Below are 27,472 nucleotides of genomic sequence, written 5' to 3'. Positions count from 1 at the left end.
TTATGGATGAGCCAAACAAAAGAGTGCGGTAAATATAGGAATATGCCAAGGAAGAAGAAAGGTCTGTTTGTCCTGCTGAATATGAGCTGAGTGCTCATGGATATATCACAGTATTATTACATGCATCTAATGCAAAACCAAACACAGCTTGGTGTTATTTGTATGTTGATTTTGTTCTGATCTGCTGTTTTTGTTTAATGAATTAGTATTAGTTTAGCATAAACAAAACCTTTGCATTAATTTATATTTTCTAATTATATAGCCCTTGTGTGTATACTTTGCGAACAAGTGTAGAAGTTCAAACCTTTGTGTGTTTTTATTACTTTTAAAGTTTTTTGTAGTTAGTTACGTATATCTGGTGTATAATAATAATGTTTATACATGCAGATCATGCCATAGACTTTGACTCAAGCGACAAAAACCTCAAGCAAGTGTCCTCACAAATGCCTTTACTGTAAATGACAGCATTGTATTCTCTTCCTCTTTTTGTTTTTAAATAAAGTAATAATCTTTTTAATTGTTTTCCTGCATTGTTGTCTTTGCAAAAAGGCTCTGGTTTTCAATATCTTGCTGCTGATGTACCAAATTCAGCCACATGGACAAACATATGGACAATGCATACGTTGGTCAATAACCCACACTGGCACAATATCTTCCCCTCTGAGGGTATGAGGGTTTAGGGAGCTATAGATTGTACTGTATAGATAGTTTAGTATGTGGGAAATGTGGGACTGAATTTGAACTTTTGAGCTCAGGAGAAAACCATATTGAACCTGTGTGAGTGACTGTGTTTTAGTTTTTGACTAGGTCGAGTATTTATTAGCCTTGAGAGCCACTCGTCCCTACTTTCTTACATCTATGTAGGCATTAGGAAAGGATTGTAGTCTAGCTGCACCTGACAGGTGTTTGTACTGGAAGAAAAGAGCAAAGCATATGAAATGAGAAAAAGTGTAATTTATTGTTTCTGTGATGAAATTAAAACAAATATGTCCACTGCAGAAGTTTATCTCAGGACATTTATTTGAGACAAATGGCTCAGACGATGTGGAGAAAAGAGGAGTTTATCACTTTTAGACCATTAGGCTACTGGTCTAAAAGTGATAAACTTTTAGACCAGTAGAGGAGTGATAAACTCCTCTTTGTCTCTTTTCCTACAAGTTCACGATGGTATTGCACTTTACAAGCCTGACTTGACAAGCTTCTCAAAACACTAGTGAGCCCAGTGGGTCGCCTCATGATTGGAAAGTCAGGGTAATCCTGACTCCTGCAGGTGTGCACTGTCGTTGTGTCCTTGGGCAAGACTCTTCACCCTCCAGTGTCTGCCTACATATGAATGAGAGTATGAATGGGTGAGGGTTCCTTGATGTTAAGAGCTCTGGGTAAAAGTGCTATGCAAGTTGGAACCATATAGCCACTATTCATTCACTGTGGTCAAAAGCTACTGGTGTAGCCACAGCTGCCCTGGGGTGGTCTGATAGAAGTAAAGTGCCTCTCCACCCGATTGATCCTCGAAGCACATACCATATTCACACAAAGGCTAGATGGGAGGATTCGAACTGCTGTGAGCCTTGCGACTTTAATACGACCTGCTCTACCATCTGAGCCACTGTCGGTATGTAGTATGACATACAGCTCGTGTTACTGTGTTTACTAACTGAATAATACAGACAGTATGCTGCGTTGAACACTGATGACTGCTACAGTTTTTAATTATACATCAGAGAAAAAACACACTTTGTGGTCTTGCTCCAAAACCAGCCCCTAGTGTCGTATCGGAAAAGGTCAATGTGCTTTTCCATTATTGGAGGACTATTTAATGCTGTTCTGTAGAATTCTACTGTTTTGACAGATTTCGCACTAAGGTTAAGAGTTTTATATTATATTTACCTTATCTATAATTAAGTACATTTTAAAATGTTTGCACAACATTTTAGATTTAGAACAATAATCTGCAGTTATTGCTATATAAAAAAATAAATATATTATCTTCTCACCTTGTGCTCTATTTTCTAGTCAATACACAGGGTGTGAGGTTTACCTTGTTTTTGCAATAGTTAATAATAGTTAGTTAATTAATGTTTTTATTGATCGAGTTTTGGTTAATTGGTACATAAAGTAAAAACACTGGTTTCACTGGTGAATGAAATCAATCAGAAATCAAAAGTCATAAAGGGTGCCATAAAAGCATGAGGCCAGTGAAAGCCTGTGACGTCTGAAACTTGAGCTCAGAGGAGCCTGGCGCTGGGGTCAGATTCCCTGCTCTCTGTCAATGAGGTGCTAAATAATTCGAGAAAATACTACCCCTTTACTTTCACTCTTCCTGGTCGGTGACAGAATAAGTGGACAGCTGTTCTCAGCATAAACAAGGAAGGAGAGTAAATAAATAAAAAATTCACATGGAACTGCTTAGTCAATAATTTCAATCAATTTCTATCACTTTTGGTCTTTCGTTTGCTTAAAAGAAGAACTCAGGGCCTTGGTAAGTTGGTACCTCAAGATAATCATTAAACTTTGATGACCCACCGGGAATGCTCAGCACGAGTGGTGGTTTTCGTCAAAGGGCTCGGACATACAACTGGAGCCACGTGGGAACAAGCCTGCCCATCTCTAATGGAGGAGCACATCCGACAAACATAGAAAATGGTAAGTGATTTATATCGCTTTTGTGTATGTTTCTTCATCTAAAGCTTGTATTTTTCTTGTTTACAGTGAGCCATGCCTTGGAGTGGATGTGGCTTTTTATTAATTCTTTGTGTCAGTCCAATAGCTTGTCTCATGGTGTCTTCCTGTCCTGCTGGATGCTGCTGCCCGGGTTCAGGATTATTAGTTTTGTGTGAGTCTCTCGGCCTTCTATCTCTTCCTCGGTCCGTCCCCTTGAGTACATCAGCCCTTTCAGTGGCCAAGAACCAGCTCTGTAATGTCGATAACTTGCTCAGGCCTTTCTCGGACCTGCAGGAGCTCAGTCTGAGTCACAATCAACTGTCCCGTTTCCCTCGAGGACTGCCTCCAAGTCTGGAGTCTCTACTGCTCCAAGAAAACCGCATCACATACATCACCTCAGGATCCCTCAGATACCTGGGGAACCTCACCCGCTTAGACCTCGAGTTCAATCAAATCCGTGCCATTCAGGCAGGAGCTTTTCAAGGCCTCAATAAGTTGGCTGTTTTGACTTTGAAAGGTAATAAACTCACAAGCTTACCTCGAAATCTCCCACATTCTCTGATGCACCTGGATGTGTCCGCTAATTGCATTTCTGCTCTTGACCTGGCGTCCCTGTCCAGTCTGGTAAACCTGCAGGTCTTGAAGATCAACAGTAACTGCCTTCGTTCGGTTCCGGACAACGCCTTTGACACTTTGCCACGTCTGAGATCTGTGAATCTGTCAAACAACCTGTGGGTTTGTGAATGCGACATTCTATATCTTTACCGGTGGCTGCTGAGTGGGCGCATCAAAATGGCCACAGACCTGGTTTGCACGGAGCCCCTTCATCTTGCTCACCGTCTGCTTTTAAACCTGTCAGTGATGGCCATATGTCCCCATGTTCTGGTGCCAAAAAGAACTGCCCTTAAAGATGCACTGGAACTGAGTATACAGCTCCCCACTGAGTCTATCCTTTTAAAAACCTCTCAAAATGTCAATAACAAGGTTGCTACTAGACTCTCGCTTAATGACTCCTTTCCCTCTGTAACCAAAACGAGAGTACACCCTGGACATTACTCGTTAGAGACACTGAGCTATGAGGAGTGTATGTCACTAAATACAACTCCATCAGTGACTCCACACTATCCAGAAACCACTGCTTTTCCAACTGATGAGAAGCTGCTGTGCCACTACAATGTGACAGGCCAGCCCCCAGAGACCAATGTCACTTCTACTGAAGAAACTCGAGCTCTGCTGTCGACAAACAGAGACTCTCCATGGCCTACGGTTGAACCAGGACCATTGGCGCTAAAGGATTCGACTGTGATCACTGCCCTGCTTGCTCTGCTGTGTGTCCTCGTGGCTATGCTAATACTGGTAGTGCTCATAGTCTTGAAAAAAATACTCCATCGCCATCAGAGAGTGGCTCCACTTGAAACTGGCTCAAGCAGATGACAGTTAACGTTAATTAATGAAAACAGACATGTACAACATGTACTTTATTAAATTAATCGCAGCAAAGGTTACACAATTCTGTGAATGGCTTATTCATTTTAGTGAATTACAACATAAAGAGAGGAAACAAACAGAACCTGAGCCGTATGTAGACCCTATGCTAAAAATAATAACCAAACCTTTTTCACCTTCGATGAAATGTATTCAATATAAACATAGATGTTATTTTTATACTGTGTATTACAAGTAAATTAACTTCCACAGTCATTCAAGCATAAATTCCAGTTCCAATTACAGCATTCTATCTTCCCAATGCAGTACATTGAGCACAAGACCGGATTGATGGATGAATGAATATCACGAGGTGTCATTGTACTGTAACATGTTGTGTGCGATGTGTATTTGTTACACCTATTTCTTGTCCTGTTGTTTGAGTCTGTAGTCCGACAGTGCTGCTTTAATAGCGTCTTCTGCAAGCACTAAAAGAGACAAAGATATACAGTACTAGTGGGCCACAACAGCCATTTAAACATGAGAACGCATTATGTCTTCAGGTTTGCTCAGTTTTGCAAAATAATCCAGTTTAAAAGAGAAAAATAGACATTGAACTTACTAGAGCAGTGGAGCTTGACTGGAGGCAGGCAGAGTTCTTTGGCAATATCAGTATTCTTGATCTTGAGGGCTTCATAAACCTTAGACAAAAGTCATTATGTGAATATTTACTGAGTACATGTCCATTTTTGCTTTAAGTACAATAAACTTACAGATTTTCCCTTCAGCAACTCGGTGGCTAAAGAACTAGATGCAATTGCTGAACCACAACCAAAAGTCTTGAACTTTGCATCCACAATTTTGCCATTTTCACCCACTTGTATCTTTTTCAAGAAATGTTATACAAGTCACAGCTTTAGTGGTAACGCACTGTTTGATTGGTGGTGATTTTAATTCATACCTGGAGTTTCATCACATCGCCACAGGCCGGAGCACCAACCAATCCAGTGCCCACATTCTTTGCGTTTTTATCCAATGAGCCTACATTTCTGGGATTCTCATAATGGTCAACCACCTATGGACAAATCAGACAATTATTAAGACATTTTCATCACATTGAACACAGTAACAGTTTTTAAATACAGATTACAAAGATTATGTGACATGTATATACAGATTAGCCGTATTTCTTGCTAACTAGTCACAATTTACCTTCTTGTGGTACGAACTCAAAACATTGAGCCTGGGACTGAGCAATTTCCCACGAAAGAGCAAGGACGTTATCTTTTGCAACCCAAACCCTGCCATGTTTATAGTTTAGTTTAAAGGGGGAAGATTATTAGGGATTATTGACCCACCACTGCCACAGAAAACAAGGATGACCGTAGGAAGTCAGCAAGTGAAAAGTGAGCGCACGTTTTGTTTACAAACACGAGCTGCGGCGCGTCACCGTTGCCTAGCGCCCCCTGCTGGTCTGACGGACACAGCGCGCCTCGTGTTTGTTACCAGGCAGAGCTTTTCCAACATGGCTGCGTCAAGTAGCGCAGAGCAAACGCACTTGCGAGACATGGAGGGAGAAGATGCGGGAACGGACGAGAGAGAAATGCAGTCCGACGAAGAGGAAGAAGAGGCAATGGGAGATGAAAATTCAGACGACGAGGCTGATACATCTGAGGACGAGAAAGAAAATGAGGCCGAAATCCAGCGACTCGAGGAGCAGGTAATTAGCGACAATCAGCAAGTCTTAGCTCTGATGCTAACAGGGATGAATGGATCAGTGTCAAGCATCCCATTATTTCTTTGCATTTGCACAACAACGACTTTCCCTACATTAAACAATTACTGTTTTACTTTTAGACTATAATAGTATGGATTAAATACTCCCATGAGGCGAATCCCTCCATTTAGAAAGCTGATATTATGTTCTCTGCAGCTCTGCGCGCCTGTTCCCTCAACTACGTTGTTTATAATGAGAGCCAGAACCTGTGTGTCGTCCTATCGACACAGACACATTCATGGCAATTATACAAGAACATTGTTGCACTTCGTTCATGTAACAACTATATTGTGCAGACTTCCTAAACCTTACACTGATCATGCTCTTTGGCTTGTCCATTTTCCAGCTGTCAATCAATGCATTTGACTACAACTGCCATGTAGATCTGATCAAGCTGCTGAAGCAAGAGGGGGAGCTTCTCCGCTTGCGAAAGGCAAGGCAGAAGATGAGTGAACTTTTCCCACTCACTGAAGGTTGGTATAACACAACAATTTGAAATATGTTCTACTCTGATTGAAATTAATATCACAATAATACACAAAGAATGTAATGCTTGCAGAGATCTGGCTTGACTGGCTGAAGGATGAAATCCGTTTGACAGAGGAGGAACCAAACAGAGAAAAAGTGTATGAGCTTTTTGAGAGGGCTGTCCAGGATTACATATGTGCGTGCATATTTATCAGGAAATATATCTTCCCTAAAGAACCTAACATTATAACTCAATCAGCTGCATGGTTTATGTTCTAACACAGGTCCTGATATTTGGCTTGAATATGCTCAGTACTCCATTGGTGGAATGGGCTCACCAGGAGGACTTGAGAAGGTGAGAGCAATTTTTGAAAGAGCTGTGACAGCGGTCGGGCTCCATGTGACCAAGGGACATATGGTGTGGGAGGCATACAGAGAGTTTGAGAACGTCATTCTGTCAACTGTACAGGTTTGTGTTTTAATATCTGTCCTTCCTTTTATAAACATAGCCATATTTCTCATATTATTTTCTTCTTCCATTGCCATCAGCCTCCTGCTGGCAAGATACCCAGCCATGAGGAGCAAAAGTTACTGAGTGCTCAGCTTGAGCGCATCCAAACACTGTTTCGTCGACAGTTGGCTGTGCCATCAATGGGTAAGAGCTGGATACTTAATATAAGAGTTTCCCATTTATTGTGAAATAGTAGTTTTAATTTAATCATTATCATTAGGTGTTTCTTGTGCACAGAAATACAGTTAAACTATTTGTTGCCAAAGTGGTAAAAGTGTTTCACCAATAATGAACCAATGAGGTAAAACCATTTTGAAAAGTATAATTTAATCATTTTTAGACATGGAAGCCACCTTTGCGGAATATGGAGAATGGGCTGAGAATGGTGTGCCTGACACAGCTCAGCATCAATACAAAAAGGCTCTAAAGCTGATGGAGAAGTGTAAAGCTTATGAAGAGGCACTGGTAACCAACATGTGCAATGTGTGTTCAGTGTTTCTCCTTGTTTCTCTGTGTTAAGCATGTTGTTTGTTCTGTCTATTGCAGCTAGTATCAGAGCCACCTAAACTAGCAGAGTATCAATCCTATATAGACTTTGAACTTAAGGAAGGTGATCCAGCGCGCGTCCAGCTGATTTTCGAGCGTGCTTTGGCAGAAAACTGTCTGGTTCCAGATATGTGGGCGAAGTACACCAAATACTTGGTGAGTGCTGGTGTGGGCAAACCGAGTTTGGTCCTTTTTTGTTCTTGTGTCTGATGTTTTTCTGTCTACAGGACCGTCAGTTGAAGATCAAAGACTTGGTTCTTTCATCTCATGAGCGCGCTGTTCGAAACTGCCCTTGGACGATGGGATTGTGGAAAGGTTATATCTTAGCTTTGGAGAGGCATGGAGCTGAACACAAAACTGTGTTGGGTAAATCTTTTGTTGTAATACATTTCCATTATTTACTTCTATAGTAGCTTTTGATCTAATCTATATAAAATGTATTTACAGATGTTTTTGAGAAGGCATTGAATGCTGGGTTTATACAAGCTACAGACTATGTGGAGATTTGGCAGGCATACCTTGACTATTTGAGAAGACGTGTGGATTTCAGCAAAGGTAGCTTTCTTTATTCTTTTTTACTAAAAATGTATGTATAGACATCTCTGTGTTTGGTATCTTAGAATCTAGCAAAGAGTTGGAGGAGCTGCGTTCTGCCTTTTCAAGATCACTTGAATACATGAAACAAGATGTTGAAGAAAGTAGGCAAATTTACATTTGGTTTTGCAAGGATGTCACTTTTTTCCCCTTTTTACTGACTTAATGTAATTTATTAAAATATTTTCAAGGGTTTGGTGAAAGTGGAGATCCCTCTTGTATTATAATGCAAATCTGGGCTAGGATAGAGGTAAGCATGTTATATATAATAATGTTGCTATGAAAGAACAACATTGAAATGTGAATCTTATTTTATTAGGCCCTTCATTGCAAAAATATGCAAAAAGCCAGAGAACTTTGGGATAGTATCATGACAAAGGGGAATGCCAAATATGCCAACATGTGGCTGGAGTACTACAACCTTGAAAGGTGTGTGTGATTTTTGAATTTTTGAATTTGATTCAGCCGGTCTTTACTTTCAGTTCATGCTTTAAAACGACAACACTCTCTGCACTTAGATCATCTGGGGATGCCGTCCATTGCCGTAAAGCCCTTCACAGAGCTGTCCAATGCACCTCAGACTACCCTGAGCATGTGTGCGAAGTTCTGCTCACATTTGAACGCGTTGAAGGCAAGGCTTTTGCTGGCCATAGTAAAAAAGCATCTATGTTCCAGTTGGTTATAATGTATGTGGCGGTTTATAGGCTCTTTGGAGGACTGGGATGTAGCAGTACAGAAGACCGAGACCAAACTCAATAGAATAAACGAGCAACGGGCAAAGGTAGGGTAATGCATCCATGTGCATTTTGTTATTTGGTGATCGTTAAAATCCATCGGTTAAACTCACTTGCGTTTGACTCTTAGGTGGCAGAAAAAGAAGCCAACTTTGCTCGTCAGGAAGAGGGGCGAGCAGAGCAGCGGCACAAAGCTAAGGCTGACAAGAAAGCATATAAGAAAACACAAAAGGGAGGCGGTATTGGAGAGAAGAGGAAAGCTGACAGTTTTGCTGATGAGTGGAATGATGACTTGGGTATATGTTTTATTATTTATTATGCATTTATAATATAATTCTAATATGTGGTTATCTAATCTAATCATTTGCCTTTTATCCATCAACCTTCACAGATCAAGGTTCCAAACGGCATAAAGGGAATGGTGACCAGATCACTGAAGAGTTAATGGAAACTGAGACGGGACTCTTCGGAAAAAAAGCTCCCCCAGGTTATAAGTCTGCTCCACAGGGCAGCAAAACGGACGGCTCTGTTGCTCAGAGGGAGAATTACGACAAGCCAGAGTTACGAAATGACAACTGCAGTGTCTTCATCAGTAACCTGGCATATACACTGGAGGAGCCTGAGACAAAACTTAGGACGCTGTTTGAGACCTATGGTCCTATTAATCAAATACGTCCCATCTTCAGCAATAAGGGGACCTTTAAGGGATATGGCTATGTTCAGTTCGACTCGCAGCTATCTGTGTCTGAAGCGCTGAAGCTGGATAGGAAGGAAGTGGAGGGCCGACCCATGTTTGTTTCTCCATGTGTCGACAAAAGTAAAAATCCAGATTTTAAGGTAAATTAAACATTGGCAGATTTTGCTTGTACTGGAAAATCTTAATTAACTCTGAACACGCTTTGACAGGTGTTCAAGTATAACACATCGATTGAGAAACATAAAATCTTCATTTCTGGGCTGCCATTCTCTTGCACTAAAGAGCAACTGGAAAAACTCTGCGTAAGTCATGGGAACATCAAAGAAGTCCGTCTGGTTACATATCGCTCAGGAAAACCAAAGGTAGGGCTGTGATTATTATGCTGAAAGCGTTTTGACTCTTAATAGGCATATTGTAGATTACATTTCTAATTAATTTTTATAGGGACTGGCTTATGTTGAGTTTGCGAATGAAAGCCAAGCTTCCCAGGCAGTTTTAAAGCTGGACGGCACTGAAGTCGAGGGCAACACAATTTCTGTTGCCATTAGCAACCCTCCACGCAGAAACGCAGCTGACAAACCCGGTTCCAGTCGTCATTTCGAGGACGTGGCGCCTCGTCAGTTCCATGGAGGGTAAGTTTAAATGTAGTGACATCATTTCTGTTTTTTTCCCTTTGCATTAATGGTTCTTCTAATTTGTTCTCAAGGAGAGGTAAAGGACGGACCCAACTTTCATTACTTCCTCGTTCCCTGAATCGTCAAAGTGGATCTGGGAGCAAAGTAGAGAATGGGACTCCAGCACAGTCCGTCTCAGCAGCAAGCAACGCGACCGGAGACACGAAACCGTTGTCAAATGCAGACTTTGCAAAAATGCTTCTCAATAAATGAGACGTGTCGTACAGAAAGCCATCCTGTGTCCTTAGAAATTAGTGCTTAAATACTTCTGTAATTGGTTCCCGGGATCCCTTTAATAATGCATAAGTAGATTATCACCCGCTGAAAGTTGCCGCAATAGCCAAGAACTTTGAGCATTGCATTCTCCAGTGTTGAGGGTTTTTTCTGTGTAATTGCTGTGAAAATTTTAACTGTATTGTTTTTTTTTTATTGTAAATATATTGTAACTAAAGTCTTTTTTTCCTTCTGTGACGTGAGATTTGTCTAAAAAATAAGTATATTTTTTAAATCTTCAACTGTGTACATGATTCTTGAGATAATATATGCAATTGTAACTGTAAAAGAGTACATTGTTGTACCACGGTGGGAGTTTTACATATTAGTTTACTCTTGAAAACAACTGAATTCATCACAAACCCATACGTTAACAATTTGAAACTGTTTTGTTTACCGGACTTCACTATATTCTAAAGCAGGGAATTTACATCCAAGTTACAGCTTACAATTTGGGTGGCATTAGATTAGTCAAGTGAAGTAGTATTACTTTAGCAATGAAAATAAGGTTACTCTATCAGTCTGAATTATGCAGTGTTTCCCCGTCTTTGAGGAGTTAATACATTTATTTTAGAGAAAAAACAATTGTTTAAAAGAATCTTTGTATTGCTATCACCACAGTGGCCTCAGAAATTGTACATGTTCATAGGTCTTTGCCGTTTTTAAGGTTTGTTGCCATTTTGTTTGTTCTTCCAAATTGCATTTTATATTAGTGAACAGTGGCCGATATTTTGATAAATGTTTGGTTGTAACTTCTTTTACCCCCATGTTTTTGTTCAGAAAAGTAATCATCTTTATTACTTTCAATAAAATATATTCTAATATCTATAATAAAAAAATAAACATCTATAGGAACTGCTTCGGATGGTCATATCAGTCATATTAGAGATTTAAAATGTTTTATTCCACAATAAATTAAATCACATAATACAGAGTACACCAGACTGCTGCTTCAAACCCATCGCTCTGACATCTGGGGCAGATAACAAAAATATCTGAAATCATTTCAAAACCAAGTCAGAATGAGGCCATAACGTGAACCTTCACATGAATTCAGCAGTAAAAATCCCAGACTGGGAGTCATAAAATGTCCATAGGACAAAATACAAATTCAATATACATAGGTTTTTGCAGTTACATATTTATAAACAAATGTGCATGCCATTAGTTGTCAAAGCTGTGACTTAATGGACAGGAATGGTTTGCTTGCACTCCAGACAGACTGGGTGGTTGGTTCCTGGCAGCCCAACAGCATGTTCTGTCGTTGAAATCAACAGTGTGTCCAATGTCATCTCTGTGCATTTGGCAATAAAGCGAATGAAAGGCCGGACATCGCCTTCATTTGCCGTATCCAAAGCAGCATAGTATTCAGCCCTTTGCTCTTTGCGAATGGTAATAGGCGGGTACCTGGCTTTCATGAGACCCAAGTTCATAAGAAGTCGTGATGTGCGTCCATTGCCATCTACAAATGGGTGCACGTACACAAGTTTATAGTGTGCAAGGGCAGCATACTCCACGGGGTGCAGCTGCAGAGCCTCCTCAGAGTTCAGCCACTGCACCAGCTCCTGCATGTGTCTCTGAAGGTCCTGTGGGTGGGGCGGGATGTGATGTCCTACAAACACCTGACTGGTGCGCAGCCTGCCCCCCTCTACAGGGTCCACATAGCCCAGCACACGCCGGTGAATCTCTAAAATGTCATTGACTGCAATAGGTCCCGTCCGGGCTAAGAGTGTGGTGTTTATGTACTTCATAGCTACATCGACCCCTATGGCCTCATTCTGCTCCTGTAGGCTCTTCCCTGGCACCGCGTACCGCGTCTCGATGATGTGACGGATCTCAGACAGAGTGAGAGTGCTGCCTTCAATAGCTACAGTGTGATAAATATGATGGTAGTAGGTTTCCTCCATCACTCTCCTCAGGGCAGAATTGCCTTTGGGGATGGACATGAGCCTGCGCACTTTACTGTCAATAATGCTGAAGTGACGCTGGTCAATCTCCTCCACTAAAGGAAGAGTTCGGTCACGGCTGATAAGAGCTCGCTCATTGCATGGAGAAATAGTCAACGCTTTACAGTAGAGCTGATCTGCCTGGATGACATCCTTCTCCTCTTCCAGTATAGTCCCAAGCTCTGTCAAGGCTTCCACAAAATCTGGGTTCATACTTAAAGCATGCACAAGGAGTTTATGAGCTTTTTCCCTTTTCCCAGCTTTTTTCATCTCCAGAGCTTGCACGAGAGCGGCTTTGGCCTCAAGCACCATTTCTGCAAGAACAAAATACAAACATCAGCATTAAACATTGACCTACAACTTCAAACAACAAAGTACTGTCCATTCCCTCTACATGAAACAATAATTAGAAACAGATAGGCGTACCTTTGCTGGGCTTGCTCCTTTGAGGCAGCAGGTCCAGGGCGGTGAAAGGGATGGTCAGGCTTGTGGACTGGACAACTGCAGGAGGCGGGGGGCTCCCCCAAAGTTGACAGCGTAAGTGGGCGATACCTTTTAGTGGAGCGCAGCACTTGTCGTCTACTCCAACTAGAGGCATCAGGAGTCCCACAAGAGACCCGATCAACACACACAGCAGGGGCCCCCAGCCCCCCAGGATGCGGCCGCTGGAGTGACGCCACACGGTCAGAGCAGCCATGGTGGCACCGGGTTAAAGCCATAGGTGAAGGCTCCATTTTCGACTATGAGGAGCTCTCATCTCACCTGCTAGCACTGCCAGATGACAGATGCATACGATTAGGTTGTGTGAATCTAAAGTAAAAATAGGACAACTCCTCCACCGCACCGCTCATAAAAAGTTTAAGAATCCTCAACCTCCCCGTGTCGCGCGTCCCGATGGTTGTTGTGTCGCGTAAAGCTGCAAAACAACAAATCGCAACAAATACACATAACCCACTTTCTCCGGTCTGAACGTGATAACATGGCCTAACCTTATTGGTCTCCGCACAAATGAAAACACGTGCTCATTGGCTACAGGACAGGACACACGGAGCGGTGTCTGATTGGACATGTTCACAATAGGTTTATAGCCCTGCTTTTAGTCTGACAGGCAATCAATGACTCTTTACCCATTTACTGGAGCAGCAAGAGGCCGTGGCTGTGTAGAAGCTTGTGTTGATATTTTTAGGGTTTGTCTTTTCTGTCACTGAATGTGGCTGATTTGATGAATTTAGTTTATTATTCTACAACTTATAACATGATCATGACTGGAGTCTGAACTGCATCCTATGTCTATGTTCGAGAGGCCCTACTACATCACCAACACAGGGTGACGCCATTGTTCCAAAAAGCGTACTTCATTAAAGCTCTATTTGATCTTAGTGTAATTAAATGCATTGTCTGACAGTGAAATAGTCCTTTTCAAATGACCAATTAACTATTTGTCATTTGTCAACTATCAACTACACTAATTTAGGTGATCACTGGGCAAATTAAAGTGTCTGTAAGTTTGCAAGATGAGGAAAGATGGATTGAAATGTGAAAGTAAACATCAAATCCCTCCCCTCTTTAACCAGAAAGCCCTTCAAAGTTTGCAAAATGAAGAGAGCAGGAACAGAATTGTCAAAAGCAAACAATGAAGCCCCTCCCCCTCCCTCCTGATTGGACCTGACAGGCTAGTTCACAGGAAAAGCCCGTCTCATTGGTCAACACGGGAGGATCCTAGACTCTGATTAGTTGCAGAGATCCGGGAAGGGGGGACTTTACAAGAAATAATAGGTGTGTTTGAGATGAGCCAGACGGACGCAGTTTTGACAGCCGACTGCAGACGCACGGTGCATGCCGGTTAGATTTCTGTCCGACTTGCTCCAGACGGGCTCTGATGTCACGGGCACGTGGGGCACGGAAAGATCGTGAGACCCCAACGAGAGCAGCCGACTTGATCAGCCGCTGCATCTCTCCAGAGGCAACTGCAGGGGCTCCTCGGCCCCGTGCATGACGGGAAAACGCCCACCTGTCCGCGGCTCACGCTCAGGTGATTGGATACGAGTCTGCTGTGATCAGAAACGTGCTCCTCGCCCCCTCCTCTCTCCTCTTTAGATCTGAACAAATACACTATGGCTGAAACTATTACAGTTTTGCATCGCCCCCTAAAATAGAGCTCATGTTTGATGCTTTTCAGAACAAACTAATGATTTAAAAGGACGTGTTTTATCTCACAAACTTGAACAAACAAACAAATGGGAAAGTTTTCTCTGATGAAGAATGATGTCTCTGGAGTAAAGGAAACAGAGCAGGAGGTGAATGACTTTTATTTAGGATAAACTTTAAATGAACGCGATATCTGAACGAGACGCTGCGTGATCTGAGGCCACTCTCGCTCTTCTCTGCATGTGGAGCGGTCGGATTGAATTCAGACTTTTTTTCTCCGCCCCCGTTGCGCCGGCTACTCTCGCCGATCATCCAGGCGAGCCGCAACGGCATCTTAAACACACCTATTGTATATATGTAATTACTTGCTTTGCAGCCCAGGTGGTAGATTTTGAACATTTAATAAAATTTGTAATACATGTAGACTTCCAGACCATCACTTTAAGCAACAGATTGATTGATTAATTTGTCTGTTTGTTTTTGGAGTAACCATGTACAGAATTATTCAGAATTTCTTTTTTATCTTAGTATTGACATCTTCTTTGGAAATATTAGAATTTTCACGTTATTTCATGTTCTGTTTCTCATAATTCATGCCCCGACTGAAAAAAAAAATTCCAGGAACTTTTAATGTCGCCAATTTTCCCATGGGAATTAATGAGAATAAATAGAATTGCAGGTTGCTTCTTTACAGACAGACATGAACTGCTGCAGGAGAATCAGATGTGATCGTTATACACTGAAATATTGATTACAGCAGCAGAGATGAAAAGTCTAAAAGAAATCAGCTTTGTTCAGTCTGAGCAGCAGGGTTGGAAGAGGACAGTGTTTTAGGTGTGTGGCCGATACAAAGAAGGGATTTTGGAAATTAAATACAATTACGGGACCAAATTGGCCCAAAATCTGAAATTTTAGTTTTGCCTGTAGTGTGTCCCCCTAACCTCTTAACCTCCACCTGAACCGTGCACATTTTCTCCAGTTTGGCTTTACCCAAAACCAAAAAGCTTTAAAAATAAATAAATAAATAAAAGCATCAAAATAATGACGAAAATGCGGATGAATAAGCAATAAAAATGCAACAAAAAAGTGACAAAACTGAGGTGAAAACAAGACACAAAAGGGATGAAAAAGCAACAAAAATTTGACAAAAATGTGTCAAAAACATGACAAAAACACAATAAAAAAGCAACAAGAAAAGCACTCAGTTCAGGCAAGAGATTAAACAGAAATAAGTAATTTCCCTCCAACCATCCACATCAGAAGGGTTAACCCATAAATGTTCTCTTAATCCAGGAGTTTGGAGCCACAAAATATTCATATTTATTATGATTATTGTAGTTTAATTTTCTATCACCACACAAATTATGTATTGGTTTCAGAACTGTGTGATGTGTTTCGAGCTGTGAACATTTGTTCAGATGATGTGAACAAAACATGTAGATGTGTAAAATCAAATCAGCTTCAATGATAAGCTTTATCTTTCTTTTAGCAGATTCTGCAGATCAATTTGACACAGATATTTTACACCAGAGTTATCTCAGTCATTGTTTGAGCCTGCCTAAGATTAAAACACTCAAATTCTATTGAAATGTTAAAGAGCTCTTGTCCATCTTTTTGAGGTTTTTCATTGTTCATTCATAAAAAAGAATATATGAGGTTATATTTTGTTTCATTGATGCCAGCAGGTTTTATGAGGTGGAGCTCCTGTGCTTCACTTGATGTTTCCAACATTCACATGATCTACATTTCAATGCAAGACTTGCCAATACTAATCAGCTGAGTGGGTTTACTTCCATTCAGTACATCAACTGTGGCCAGGAAATGTAATATTGCATTAAATTACCCTCATATGCCCATAATAGCGAGGATTGGCTCCAGTCCCATTGCGTTTTCTGAGTAAAAATGTTTAATATGAGCAAAAACGGTAATGGGTGAATTTGTATGTATAGGGTTTATTATCATCTGCTTTTTTTTATGTCACTGTCTTCTGCATTTCTACTGATATTCAATCAACATAATGGGAACTTAGTGAATGCAGGTCATTTGGAATGGCAGCACTCAATCTACTTGCAATATCTAGTTTTAAAAAATATATATATCTTTTCATCTGTGGAAATGCACAAGGATTTAACCTGGGGACATATATGCATTTCCATATGATTATGTGCCGCAGTTCCCAGAAAGATTGTTGCAGTGTGTGTTGTGATTGATTATTTATAAGCCTGAGCTTTATTGGAAATCTAATGCCACCGGTAATCGCGTCCTTGTGTTGAAAGGTGTTTAGCTGAGAGGCATTTAAACGGGTCACACAGGTAATACTATAGCCTACTGTGGACTTTACTGCAGAAGTCACAGAAATTGCGGTCAGGTCAGCGAGGTCATAAGTATACAGTGGTATGCATAAGTATGGGCCCCCCTTTAACTTTTTGATATTTTGCCATATTATGAACCAAAAACGTGAATATGTTTAATTGAAATTTTATGTGAAAGACACACAGTAAGTGACACACAATCGTGAAGTGAAATGAAATTGACCTAATACTAGATAGTTTACCTTTGTGCACTGCAAAAAGTGGATTCTAAGCAAGTAAAAAATGTCTTACTTTAAGAAATAAGTTCTAAGTTTTAAGTTCCCTAAAAAGTAATGTCTTGCCGAGCAAAGTTTTCTTGAGAAAAAAATTCTTATCTTTGGAAATACAATCTAGCCATTTCTAGTTCCGATATATTTGCTTTTTTTTTTTCTAATCTTTTTCAGCATTAGACAAAGAAAAAATAAGATCACAACAAATCTTCATTTAAGAACTGATTCTCACAGATAGATAATACATTCCATTCTTTATTTTTACACTCAAAATGAAAGTGTATTAATTCCATAACTATATCTATTAACATTGTTCTGACATTAGAGCAATTGACAAAAGATATTGAAGTTGGTGTTCTCAAAATAGTCAACAGTTTACATTTATGTTGCATTTAAACAAGAGATCTAAACTAACACAAGGTACAAGTTATTACACAATGTTACAGAGCACAATACATTGCACTAAATTTAGTTAGGTACAATGTATGAAGATAGTGTAAAATAAAGGGATACCAGATTTTCCTTCCCAAAATAGGAATATTTTCCTTAATGCTCAAAAATGGGTATAATTTAGAACATTTTGCTTAAATCGAGCATCATTTAAGTATGCATAATGCACAATTTTTCACTATATAAGAATGTTTTTCTGAAATTATTCCATTTTTTGAGGACATTTTGCCTTTTTCTAGCTATTTATTTGCATAAATTTAGTGTTTCTTTCTTGTTTTGTAATAAGGAAAATAGAAATCCCATTGGCAGATTTTTTTCCTTTAAACTAGACAAAATGTCTTCTTTTAAGATTTCCTTGTTTTCAGTTGGATACTTTTTGCAGTGTGTAATCTAATGTCAGTTCAAATACAGCTGTTCTGTGATGGTCTCAGAGGTCTGTTAAGAGACTATTGTGGAGCAGAAACATCATGAAGTCCAAGAACACACCAGACAGGTCCTGGATATAGTTAAGAAGTATAAAGCTGGGTTAGGTTATACATCTCTCAAAGCACACCATCCGGGAATGGAAAGAGTTTGGCATGGCTGTTACCAAGAAGCCTATGATGACCCTGGATGAACTGCAGAGAGCTACAGCTCAGGTGGGGGAAACTGTACAAAGAACAACTATTAATCGTACACATTATGGTCCATAGTATGGCAAGATGTTGAAAAGTTAAAAGGGGGCCAATACTTATGCAACCCACTGTATTAAACAAAAATGTAGCTGTCTGTGCCTCTGCAGCTGTTCGGACTCAACTCTGGCACAACTAAGAGTGTAAAAACTTGATTATGTTGCATTTACACCCCAATTAACAATCACCCATAGTAGGATGACAGCCTTGTTCATTTCCCTCATCCAGATGTCACTGTCTTTGCTTTGTTGGAAACATCTGCAGTAAATATGCCCATTTATTCCAGTGCGCTTACTGCCTAGGGGACTTTGTTCACGATTTTCTCCTCAGCTGATCAACTTGAAACTGATGCAACACGAAAGAATGAAAAGCAAAAAAAAAAAGTAGCTATCCCAGATTTAGCAAGGGGGGGAATTCAGCTTTGTTGTTTGAAAAACCTGCCAGTATTTTCATGTGAAGCATATCGACCCGGAGAAACAGCACATTTAGATATATGCTGAGTACACGACATGAATCGAAAAATGTACTCAGCCTTGACAACAAGTGTCCTAGAAAATTGTTTAGTTTGTGACTAAAACAATGGCACATGTAACAAATGACCTCAGATAAGATGCAGAAGTGAAAGCAGTTGAGAAACACTTGTCAGCTGCTCAAGAGCTGATGCAGTTGAAAGGAAAAGACTCAGAAGACCCTGCAGACACTCTCGACTGGACAGCCCTGAAGGTAACCCACTGAAAAGACTCATTTGTTTTTTGCTTAGTGATATCTTGCCTATACTTGATTGATTTTGCACACACCTTCAAATGACCCATAAAATTGCATTGTTATGTGAAAAAGACAAAATATTCTGAAATGTTATTTATTTTTTATTTTATTTGATAATCCATTCAACTTTTCTTTTAATAATTTTCCCAGTGGACAACATGGAAATCGAGTACCAGTACGACTATGGCGACGCTTTCAACTACACCTACACCGAAGACCCAGATATAGATGAACAGCCGGTCCACAAGCACCAGTCGACCTGCTTCAGTGAGGTCATCTGTGTGTCCCTGCTCATTGTAAACCTGCTCATCTTTCTTCTGGGCTTCTTTGGAAATGCAGTGGTGATTTGGATTGCGGGCTTTAGGATGAAAAGGACAGTGAACACCACATGGTACCTCAGCCTGGCCATCTCTGACTTCATCTTCTGTGCTTGTCTGCCGCTGAGCATGACCAACATGGCCATGGATAACTGGATATTTGGCCTGTTTATGTGCAAAGTGGCATCATGTGTAATGTTTGTCAATATGTTCAGCAGTATCTTCATGTTAGTGGTCATCAGTGTGGACCGCTGTGTGTCCGTGGTGTTCCCAGTCTGGGCCCAGAATCATCGCTCAGTCAAAATGGCCTCTGTCGTAGTTGGGTTGACTTGGGTTTTGGCCATTGCTCTCAGTGTCACTTCCGCTATATACCGTCAAGTGGTCACTCATTTTGGCAGGACCTCTTGCTTCAACTCTTATCCTCCTGGCGGTCACCAGATTATAGCACTCACACGGTTTGTTGCTGGATTCATAGCTCCTTTTCTTTTCATCATTGTGTGCTATTCTGTCATAATCTTTAAACTGCGAAATAACAAGATGACCAAATCGACCAAACCATTTAAAGTCATGACCGCATTAGTAGCTGCATTCTTCATCTGCTGGTTGCCCTACCATGTCTTTGTCCTGTTGGAGGTGAACCATCACAATCTGAGCCACCATGTCTTAGTCAATGGACTCAAATTTGGCACTGTGATGGCAGCAGCAAACAGTTTTCTCAACCCAGTGCTGTACGTGTTCATGGGCAATGATTTTAGGCAGACCTTCAAGAGTTCACTGCTGAGGAAGATGGAGAACGCCTTGGGCGATGATCCCCGCACCATCAGCCGATACCTGTCCCGCTCCAGCTCCATGGACACCAGGGCCTCCACACACATATAGGGAGAGTGGCACTGGGCTGTGGATGTAAATAAGTCCCTGAAATGTAATATATATGTCATTGAACTCTTAAGCTTGTTTATTGGGCATTAGTGTAGCAAAATGTGCAATACCCGCAATTGTGATTGATGTATCAGAGGTTTCATAATAAATATTACTTCTACAGTCAAGTATGTGTGCTCAAATAGATGGTTGAATAGCTTAGCTCACATTATGGAGCATCGCACTGAACTCATAACAGTCTCAACTTTTACAACTGCTCTGAGATGGAAGAAAATAAATGCCTCATTTTTGTGCAATATGGATTTGTTTCCTCTGTAATGTCTCTGAGAGTCTTTGAGGATATGTTATAATAATAAAATTGACCTCTAAAACCTGTTAAAAGGTCAAAGTATTTAAACTTTGTGGTTGATTGTGTCATTTCGAAAAATAAAGAAGGAAATACAACAGGAACAGGAGCCTGGTGATTCTACTGTGTTGAAATGTGCGCAAAGGGGATTACCATAACAAAAGGTTTCATTCAATACTATTTATTGAATTATTTTTTAATTCATTATTTTTGAGTTTACACTATAAACCCTGAATATAATTATTTTATTAAAGGTTTCAAAAACACAGGCAGTTCCCTCTTAACCATCCCATCTAATAATAGGTTCCCTGTAAACCATACCACACACCAGACAAATAACAGAACAAAAATTTAGTGCCATTTTCAACTATGGACCCCCAGACACAGGAATTCTGGAAAACGAACAGGTTCGATTTCAGCAAAGTCTCTGCAAAGTCTCTGCATGGTCTCCGCGAGGTCTACGCATGATCTCTATGTGGTCTCAAGCAGATATGTCGTGAACTCTATTTGTTCTCAGCAGGTGAGATGTTTCTGTGACATTCCAGAGGACAACAAATAGTGTTCGCAACATTGCCACAGGGAACTTCTCAGAGACATCGCCGTGACTAGCGACAACTCTAGTCTCCAATAAGTCTCCATGTCGGTGAGATAGGGCTTTGTATCAGCGCTATCAGAGTTCCTGATGAAGCTGCTGCCCTTTATGATAAAAAAGATTGTGCATTTTGTCGCGGTTCTAAAAGTGTACAAGTTTGTTTTTTGTAGCAAGCCCACTTACCACTTTCCACCACTCAGCATTTGTTGAGGGTGTTTGACTGAAATCAGCAAAGGCCTATTGTTATCATAAAACAAGATGTTGACATAGGAAATACTCATATACAGCACTTCAGTTTCTGTTTTTCAAAATAAAATGACAGCCAAAAGATGTCATCCACACCCCGCGGCGGATATTCCATCCATTTTCTTCCGCTTTATCTGTGGCCGGGTTGTGGAGGCAGCAGTCTGAGCAGAGATGCCCAGACTTCCCGATCTACACACATTTGCTCGAGCTGTTCTGGGGGGACCCCGAGGCGACACCAGGCTAAATCATACACGCAACATACTGTCATCTTTTATTAGGTCTTCACAGTACATTCATTCCATAAAAAATACATTCAGGTGTGGCACTTGGTGTTAAAACATGCCAGTGCATCCGTATAGTATTTAGCCAATAAAGTTTTAAAGCATGTCCGAAAAATATAAACTCTTTGTCTGCATTTTGCAATATAAAGAACTGTCAGTGCACACTATAAAAATATAATTATTCATAGTAGCTTCATACCGAAAATGGAAGTCAGTTTTGCAAAGGTATTATTCACATTATCATAATATCATAATTCAATTTGACGCATCAAGGGAAAACAAAAGAAATTTGAAAGGGATTTACAACAGAATAAAAGGATATTATCACTCGTCTAATCAACAGTAAATCTCTGAAAATAAATCATGATGTTGTTATAAATTAAATACAGTAAACTGTTCAGATTCACAGAAATCTGAATGAGTCCAGTTTGTGAGAACTAATGTCCAACTCATCAGCAGCATCGAGACAAATGCTCTTACGTTGGTGCTTTGAGGACTGTAGTACTGAACATGACGAATTCAGGAGTTCACACAAATACACAGTAGTATCATCACAGGCATGGCACTGCTGCCCATATTATTTATTGCATTTTGGTCAAAATCTCATTAAAAGGCTTTTAAAACGATAGCAGCAAAAATGTTTAACTAATCTGTAAGTACCGTCAGGACTATCGTGCGGGGCCACACCACTTATCTAATGGAAAAGATGCATTGTTTTGTGCAAATTTCGTTTGGTGTGAATATAAGCCAAGCCTATTATTTTAAATGTGAAAAAGTCATTCTGATTTTATGAAATACAAAATGGTTTGGTTCAAATGAATTGTAAACGGCTATATTTGCAGTACTCAAATAAACGAATGTGTCTGCTGTACCTTGTTCAAATAAGGCACATGGCTGCATTGCACATGTGCACAAGGAAGTGCCCTTCATCATGAAAATAAAAAAGGAAATAAAAGCATTAAGATGTCCCAAAACATATCAGTATAAAGAAAGGAACATGACTATAATGGCAAGACACTACAAGGTAATTTTTTCCCTTCTTAGTCTTGTCTCCCATAGCCTCTGCTTTAAAACTGAACAAAAGGAAGTGTCTAATCAACATAGTCTTAAACTTGCCCAATCCCGTCAGACCTTGGAAGCTAAGCAGGGAAGGGCCTGGTCGGTACTTGGATGGGAGACCGTTTGGTAACACCAGGAAGCCTAGCGAATGTAGTGTGTGAGTGAGTGGTTGGTGGTGGTCGGGGGGGGCGATGGCGCAGACTGGTTGCCTCGCTTCCGTCAGTCTACCCCAGGGCAGCTGTGGCTACAATAGTAGCTTACCACCACCGAGTATGGAGTGAACGAATAGTGCAATGTAAAGCGTCTTTAAGTGTCCAGAAAAGCGCTATATAAAACCAATGCATTATTATTATTATAAACTTGTGTTTACTTTTGTGCACACACAAGTACAAAAGGGAACTGTCATTCCAGATCTTGCTTTTAAAAACATTGAAATCGTCCTACCTATCTCTAATATCAAGTTGTGTCCCCTCTACCTGTAGTGTCACGCCCTTAAACACATTAACATATAAATTAAAGCATTAAACACGGGTATTAAGTGTATCATCTGGGCCTGTACTCGACAGGAACCCCCGACATGTTCATTTTCTTCAGCGCCCCGTCCACAGTTCGTATGAGCTCGTCAATGTGCGCTCTCATTTCCGCTGTATAAGGGTCATACTCCAGCTTGCGGAGTCCGGAGCGCTTGAAGTTGCCATCTTTCTGCCCCTCCACACAGAGTAGCCGCTCCTCGGACACCTCCAGCCCCAGAAACTGCACCATACCCTTGAGCTGGGCAAACAGGTCCCTCTTCAGCTCCTCAAAGTGAACCACATGTACACGACGCCCATGCTGCAGCCAGTCCAATGTGTGCGATGCCCACCAGGGGGCGTAGTTCTTCACAAACTCGGGCCACTCTATAAGAGAGAAGCGACACAATAGGAGATTACTTGCAAAATCATGCAAAATCGACTTTTTGGAGCTTTTAGCCATGTTGTTATGCTATTTCCTTATCAAAAACACCCCCAGAGTGGTTTGTGGCTTCATTCACGCAGCTCTCAGTAATCCTCCTGAATCCTGCTCTCTGAGCAGCTGCTCCTCCCTCTCCTGGTGAACGACTGAGTGTTCAGTTGTGTCGTAACAACGGAACGGAAGTGCTCGACGTCTGTAATGTAATGTCTTAATTCTATGCTTAAGGCCTGATTTTAATTTGTAAAACAGCGTTTTCATTATTTCTGTCGTAAGAGAGAAACAAAGAGAAAAAATAATAATAAAAAAAATAAAACAAATTATTGAAAAAGGATGTGCCTGAGGTGCTTCCAGGTCAGCTGTGGCCAAAACAAACACCCCTGAGCGTCTGAACAGATCAGTCATGTTTGCGCTGCAGCTGAAGATGGAGCTCGTTGTCATCTACTCTGGACACACCTGTTCTTTATTCTTAACTAACGATAATGTCACGGAGAAAAAGAAGCGCGTTTGGCTACGAGGACGAGGAGTTTATTCAACCTTTTTCAGGAAGAGGCCACTCAGCTGTTTTTTTCTCCGGGATTCAGCGACTATCAGCCAAAATATTGTTTTTCTGTGACTGTCTCTGATGGATGTTTGGTGAACCTTCGCCAGAACCAAAGTGGATTAACTTTTATAACCAACGCGAGTCCCATAATGTAAACAGCGATGGAGCAGAGGGTGAGTCAATCCAAACGCGTGTTAGCTTGTGTGTTAGCATATTAGCATGTGTGTTAGCCATTTATGAAGCTGTGTTGCAGATGTCAACTCCGTATAACTGCATCGTGAAGTGACTTCACTTATTGCTGTTTATTTATATTACGGTAAAGTTGTATGTGCGGAGAGAGGGGGCGGAGTTAACTGAATCGAAGCGTTGTGTCTTCCGTGTTCGAAAAATACCTCCAGAAAACACTTATATTTATCACAAAAATGAGTGCTCCATAATGGTAGAGGTACAATATATCATATAAATGCCTATACTTAACTTTGGAATGGCTAAAATAGCATGATATAGGACCTTTAACAGCGAGGTGATTGTGTCTTTACATAGTGGAAAATAGTGAAGGTAATCATGGTAGTAAGCAAAAAATAATAATAATAATATTTTTTTGGCCCTATAATTGGAATGGCCAGTATGAGAGAAGCGAAGCAAATTGTCTGCTGAGGCTATAGTTTACCTGATGTGAACACGCTTTAATTTTTGTGTTTTTCTTTAGTCTTTTGTGAGGGTCATTAATAATAATAATGAGAGCCAGAGAAAGTTGCAGAAATACCACTGCACTATTCAAATAGAGAACCTAAAAGGTGCCGAGTTTGCAGATTTGTGGTCACAAGACGCAAACACGGGGTATATAATGCAATAATTAAATAAAACAAAGGCACATGATGTAAAATAAAACGCTATCACAAACATAATAAAGCACATGGACCTTTTTGTTGATGAATTCATTTGTGTATAGAGTTTTGACTATCTTCAGCAAATACATTATTAGTAGTTGTTTGCAATGTGTTGTGCAATGTAAGGAATGTTGTCAATGTATTTCTAAATGTGATAGGCCTGGTTAGACTGATTTTTCGTACTAAACATTATGATAACTTTATTTAGTGCTAATGTACCACAAAAACTGGATTCCTCCTCGGATAGACAGGTCTGTGTGTAGGCCTAAGTACAGGCCCCTGAATGAGAACAAGCTTTAGTCTCGTATCAAGCATCAATCACGCAGAGCTCATAGCGTTACAATTTCCCACAAACACCAAACATCGATGTTCACTGGGAACAGCGGGGCAAAAATGTGCTGAGGTTTTCACAGAGAGGGGCGACTGCTGGCTCGGCAACGCACCCGCCCCAGAATCGATTAAAGCTTCGAGAGGGTCAGAGACAGAGCGGCCTCACGCCGTATTAGCACCAAAACAGTTACCGTGACAACCTGGTCCAGCTCGGGTCTGATAAAACCGCCAGGTATTGTGAGATCAGTGGCACATTTCATAATAACAAACCAATGGAAATTTTAAATGAAAAACAGTCTGCGGAGGTATTTGATCACTGTGATAGATGTAGCTTTTTATCAGTAGTGACAGCAGGCTCCTTTCGTTTCTGTTTTGTTTTTGTGTTTTTTACATTGTTTTGGTTTGTTTTGCGAGTTGCTCACATAATCTACGGCAGCACCTCTATCATAAAGAGAGTCATTGGTTTAAGGTTTTGCAGACAACTGTTACCATGGAGATCCGCCACGTTTGCGGGTGCAAGCATAGATACAGACAGCATCTCTGGAATTGCCCAAATATGGTCATGTTTGAAAACAGTTAAGGGGGAAAACAATTTTGAAAAAATGTAAACTTTCTCTAATTACTCAAAAACTACTACTACTACAAACGCTGAATTAGGAAGTTTTCTACTAAATAAAGATGCAAAGACATGGAGAGGAGCAAAGTGGTTCAACAGCCCATTAATACATCAATAACAGAGAATGCTAACATAATGCTACATGTTAGCATCGGGCTAACGTTAACAGCTAGCTAGCGCTAGCTAGAACTGCCATTTTTTCACTTCTACAGAACAGTCTGCTGTGAGAAAATATCCATATGGACCCAATTTACACTTGACTTTATTTGTCTGTGATAAATAAGTTCATGTTCCACCAGAAAATATCTAAAAAGAGTGGAAAATTGTGTTTCCCAAAAGATTCTATTTTCCCCCTCGGCGAGGCCACGCTCCCTTCTATGACGACATGCCGTCTGTATCTATGCATTACCCATAGACTAACATTAAAACAGTAGAAAAAGTGTAGAAATAAAAAAGGGGAAACAAACCCGTTAGCAGCTGAGGCCCAACTGGTATATACAAGTGTTTTAATGTGAACAATAACACCAGGATTTCACCTTTTAAAATCTCCATTAGTTTATTGTTGCTGCAATGATGCATGATGCTTAGCGATATGACATCACAATCCTGAACTCTATAAGCTAAGACACGCAGGCTAAAGCGCTATGGAGGCAGTAGGTGTAGCGTTGATATAGTATAGATAAGGTTTGCTATTTTTAGCCTTTAGTTACAATTTCGCTCATCTAAAAAAAGAACACCACTTCATTTCCTATGAGATAAAGTGTTACAAAATACACGATGACTCACTCTCTTCCATTCATAACTGTGGTGTTATTTATTTCATAACCCTCCGAATCTGAGGAAGAATCTCCAGCTCTGTGACACAGCACCTGGCTCATGATCAGACCGACCAGAGTGACGCAGGGTGCGGTTGGGGAATGGTTTCATTTCTCATTTATGATTGAAAGACATACAGTAATGGAGCCACAAAAACAGAAGTGGGCCGCCGCATCATTTCTGCCGACCAGATTTTGAAATGGGGGCAAATTTCCACAACAGAAGAATCACCCTAATCAAATGTTCAATGGATACGAGCATTACCTGTGTACTGTAGAGCTACTCTCTCATATTTTTCATATCCTCTTTCTTCCTTTTGGCAGTGCCCCTTGTGAGTCATGTTGTTACTATTCTCTGCACATGAACAAACCATTCCAGCCTGCCCTCTCTGAGATTTGTCCGAAAAACATGAGCTGTCCCACTTGCGCCAACGAATTCCTGATCTTATCCGTCCGGGTTACTCAGCATCATCATACAATCGCCAGCTCTTCCTCTCATAGAATTGTCATTATATCGGAGAAATAACTTACTGTGATGTGGCCCCTGACGCTCCTGCTTTTGAAAACCAATTAGGAGGGATCGTCCCGTTGGTACAATAGACCCTTTAATTGTCTGTTAACATTTCGGGCTTAGCTGGGGGCGGGAAGCTGGATTTTCTATCTATTTTCCATTGCAGCTGTTGTCATA

At 40.7% G+C, this 27,472-nt stretch overlaps 5 protein-coding genes across 6 annotated transcripts in view; 2 read left to right on the top strand and 3 right to left on the bottom strand.

Moving 5' to 3' along the window:
• Positions 1–4,258: 4,258 nt before the first annotated feature.
• Positions 4,259–5,523, bottom strand: iscua (iron-sulfur cluster assembly enzyme a). The gene is made up of 5 exons (XM_079562132.1): positions 5,299–5,523; positions 5,048–5,161; positions 4,860–4,970; positions 4,709–4,787; positions 4,259–4,574 (listed from the first exon to the last, which is right to left on the bottom strand). Exons 1-5 carry the CDS (start codon positions 5,392–5,394, stop codon positions 4,507–4,509), a joined length of 468 nt encoding a protein of 155 aa, XP_079418258.1. The 5' UTR covers positions 5,395–5,523; the 3' UTR covers positions 4,259–4,506.
• Positions 5,465–10,626, top strand: sart3 (spliceosome associated factor 3, U4/U6 recycling protein; the record flags this gene model as incomplete). Of its 2 annotated transcripts, none has more annotated exons than XM_079561963.1 (19): positions 5,465–5,806; positions 6,210–6,336; positions 6,423–6,527; positions 6,616–6,800; positions 6,881–6,986; positions 7,183–7,307; positions 7,389–7,544; positions 7,616–7,754; positions 7,836–7,943; positions 8,009–8,086; positions 8,174–8,232; positions 8,302–8,411; positions 8,501–8,613; positions 8,687–8,763; positions 8,847–9,012; positions 9,108–9,553; positions 9,623–9,775; positions 9,858–10,045; positions 10,120–10,626. In XM_079561963.1, the coding sequence occupies 19 exons, from the start codon at positions 5,465–5,467 to the stop codon at positions 10,298–10,300; spliced, it is 2,964 nt and encodes a 987-aa protein (XP_079418089.1). In that variant the 3' UTR covers positions 10,301–10,626. The 2 variants fall into 2 exon arrangements, with proteins under 2 accessions (XP_079418089.1, XP_079418088.1); XM_079561962.1 differs by having other exon boundaries at positions 7,985–8,086.
• A 146-nt stretch (positions 10,627–10,772) lies between these two features.
• ficd (FIC domain protein adenylyltransferase) lies at positions 10,773–13,263 on the bottom strand. Its single transcript, XM_079562036.1, has 2 exons — positions 12,733–13,263; positions 10,773–12,620 (listed from the first exon to the last, which is right to left on the bottom strand). The coding sequence occupies exons 1-2, from the start codon at positions 13,001–13,003 to the stop codon at positions 11,545–11,547; spliced, it is 1,347 nt and encodes a 448-aa protein (XP_079418162.1). The 5' UTR covers positions 13,004–13,263; the 3' UTR covers positions 10,773–11,544.
• Positions 13,264–18,817: 5,554 nt separating this feature from the next.
• Positions 18,818–20,281, top strand: cmklr1 (chemokine-like receptor 1). Its single transcript, XM_079562056.1, has 2 exons — positions 18,818–18,879; positions 19,072–20,281. The coding sequence occupies exon 2, from the start codon at positions 19,080–19,082 to the stop codon at positions 20,115–20,117; it is 1,038 nt and encodes a 345-aa protein (XP_079418182.1). The 5' UTR covers positions 18,818–18,879; positions 19,072–19,079; the 3' UTR covers positions 20,118–20,281.
• Positions 20,282–22,999: 2,718 nt separating this feature from the next.
• Positions 23,000–27,472, bottom strand: part of wscd2 (WSC domain containing 2) — a 39,398-nt gene continuing 34,925 nt past the window's right edge. The window contains exon 9 of the mRNA XM_079561999.1: positions 23,000–23,537. Within this exon, the coding sequence (XP_079418125.1) occupies positions 23,185–23,537 (353 nt within the window). The 3' untranslated portion in view covers positions 23,000–23,184. The remainder of the gene's footprint in view (positions 23,538–27,472) is intronic.

This window comes from Gobius niger, assembly GCF_951799975.1.
Source record: "Gobius niger genome assembly, chromosome: 1".
Lineage (NCBI taxonomy): Eukaryota > Metazoa > Chordata > Actinopteri > Gobiiformes > Gobiidae > Gobius > Gobius niger.
Note: the sequence above shows the minus strand (reverse complement) of the source record. Positions and strands in the feature narration are given on the sequence as shown.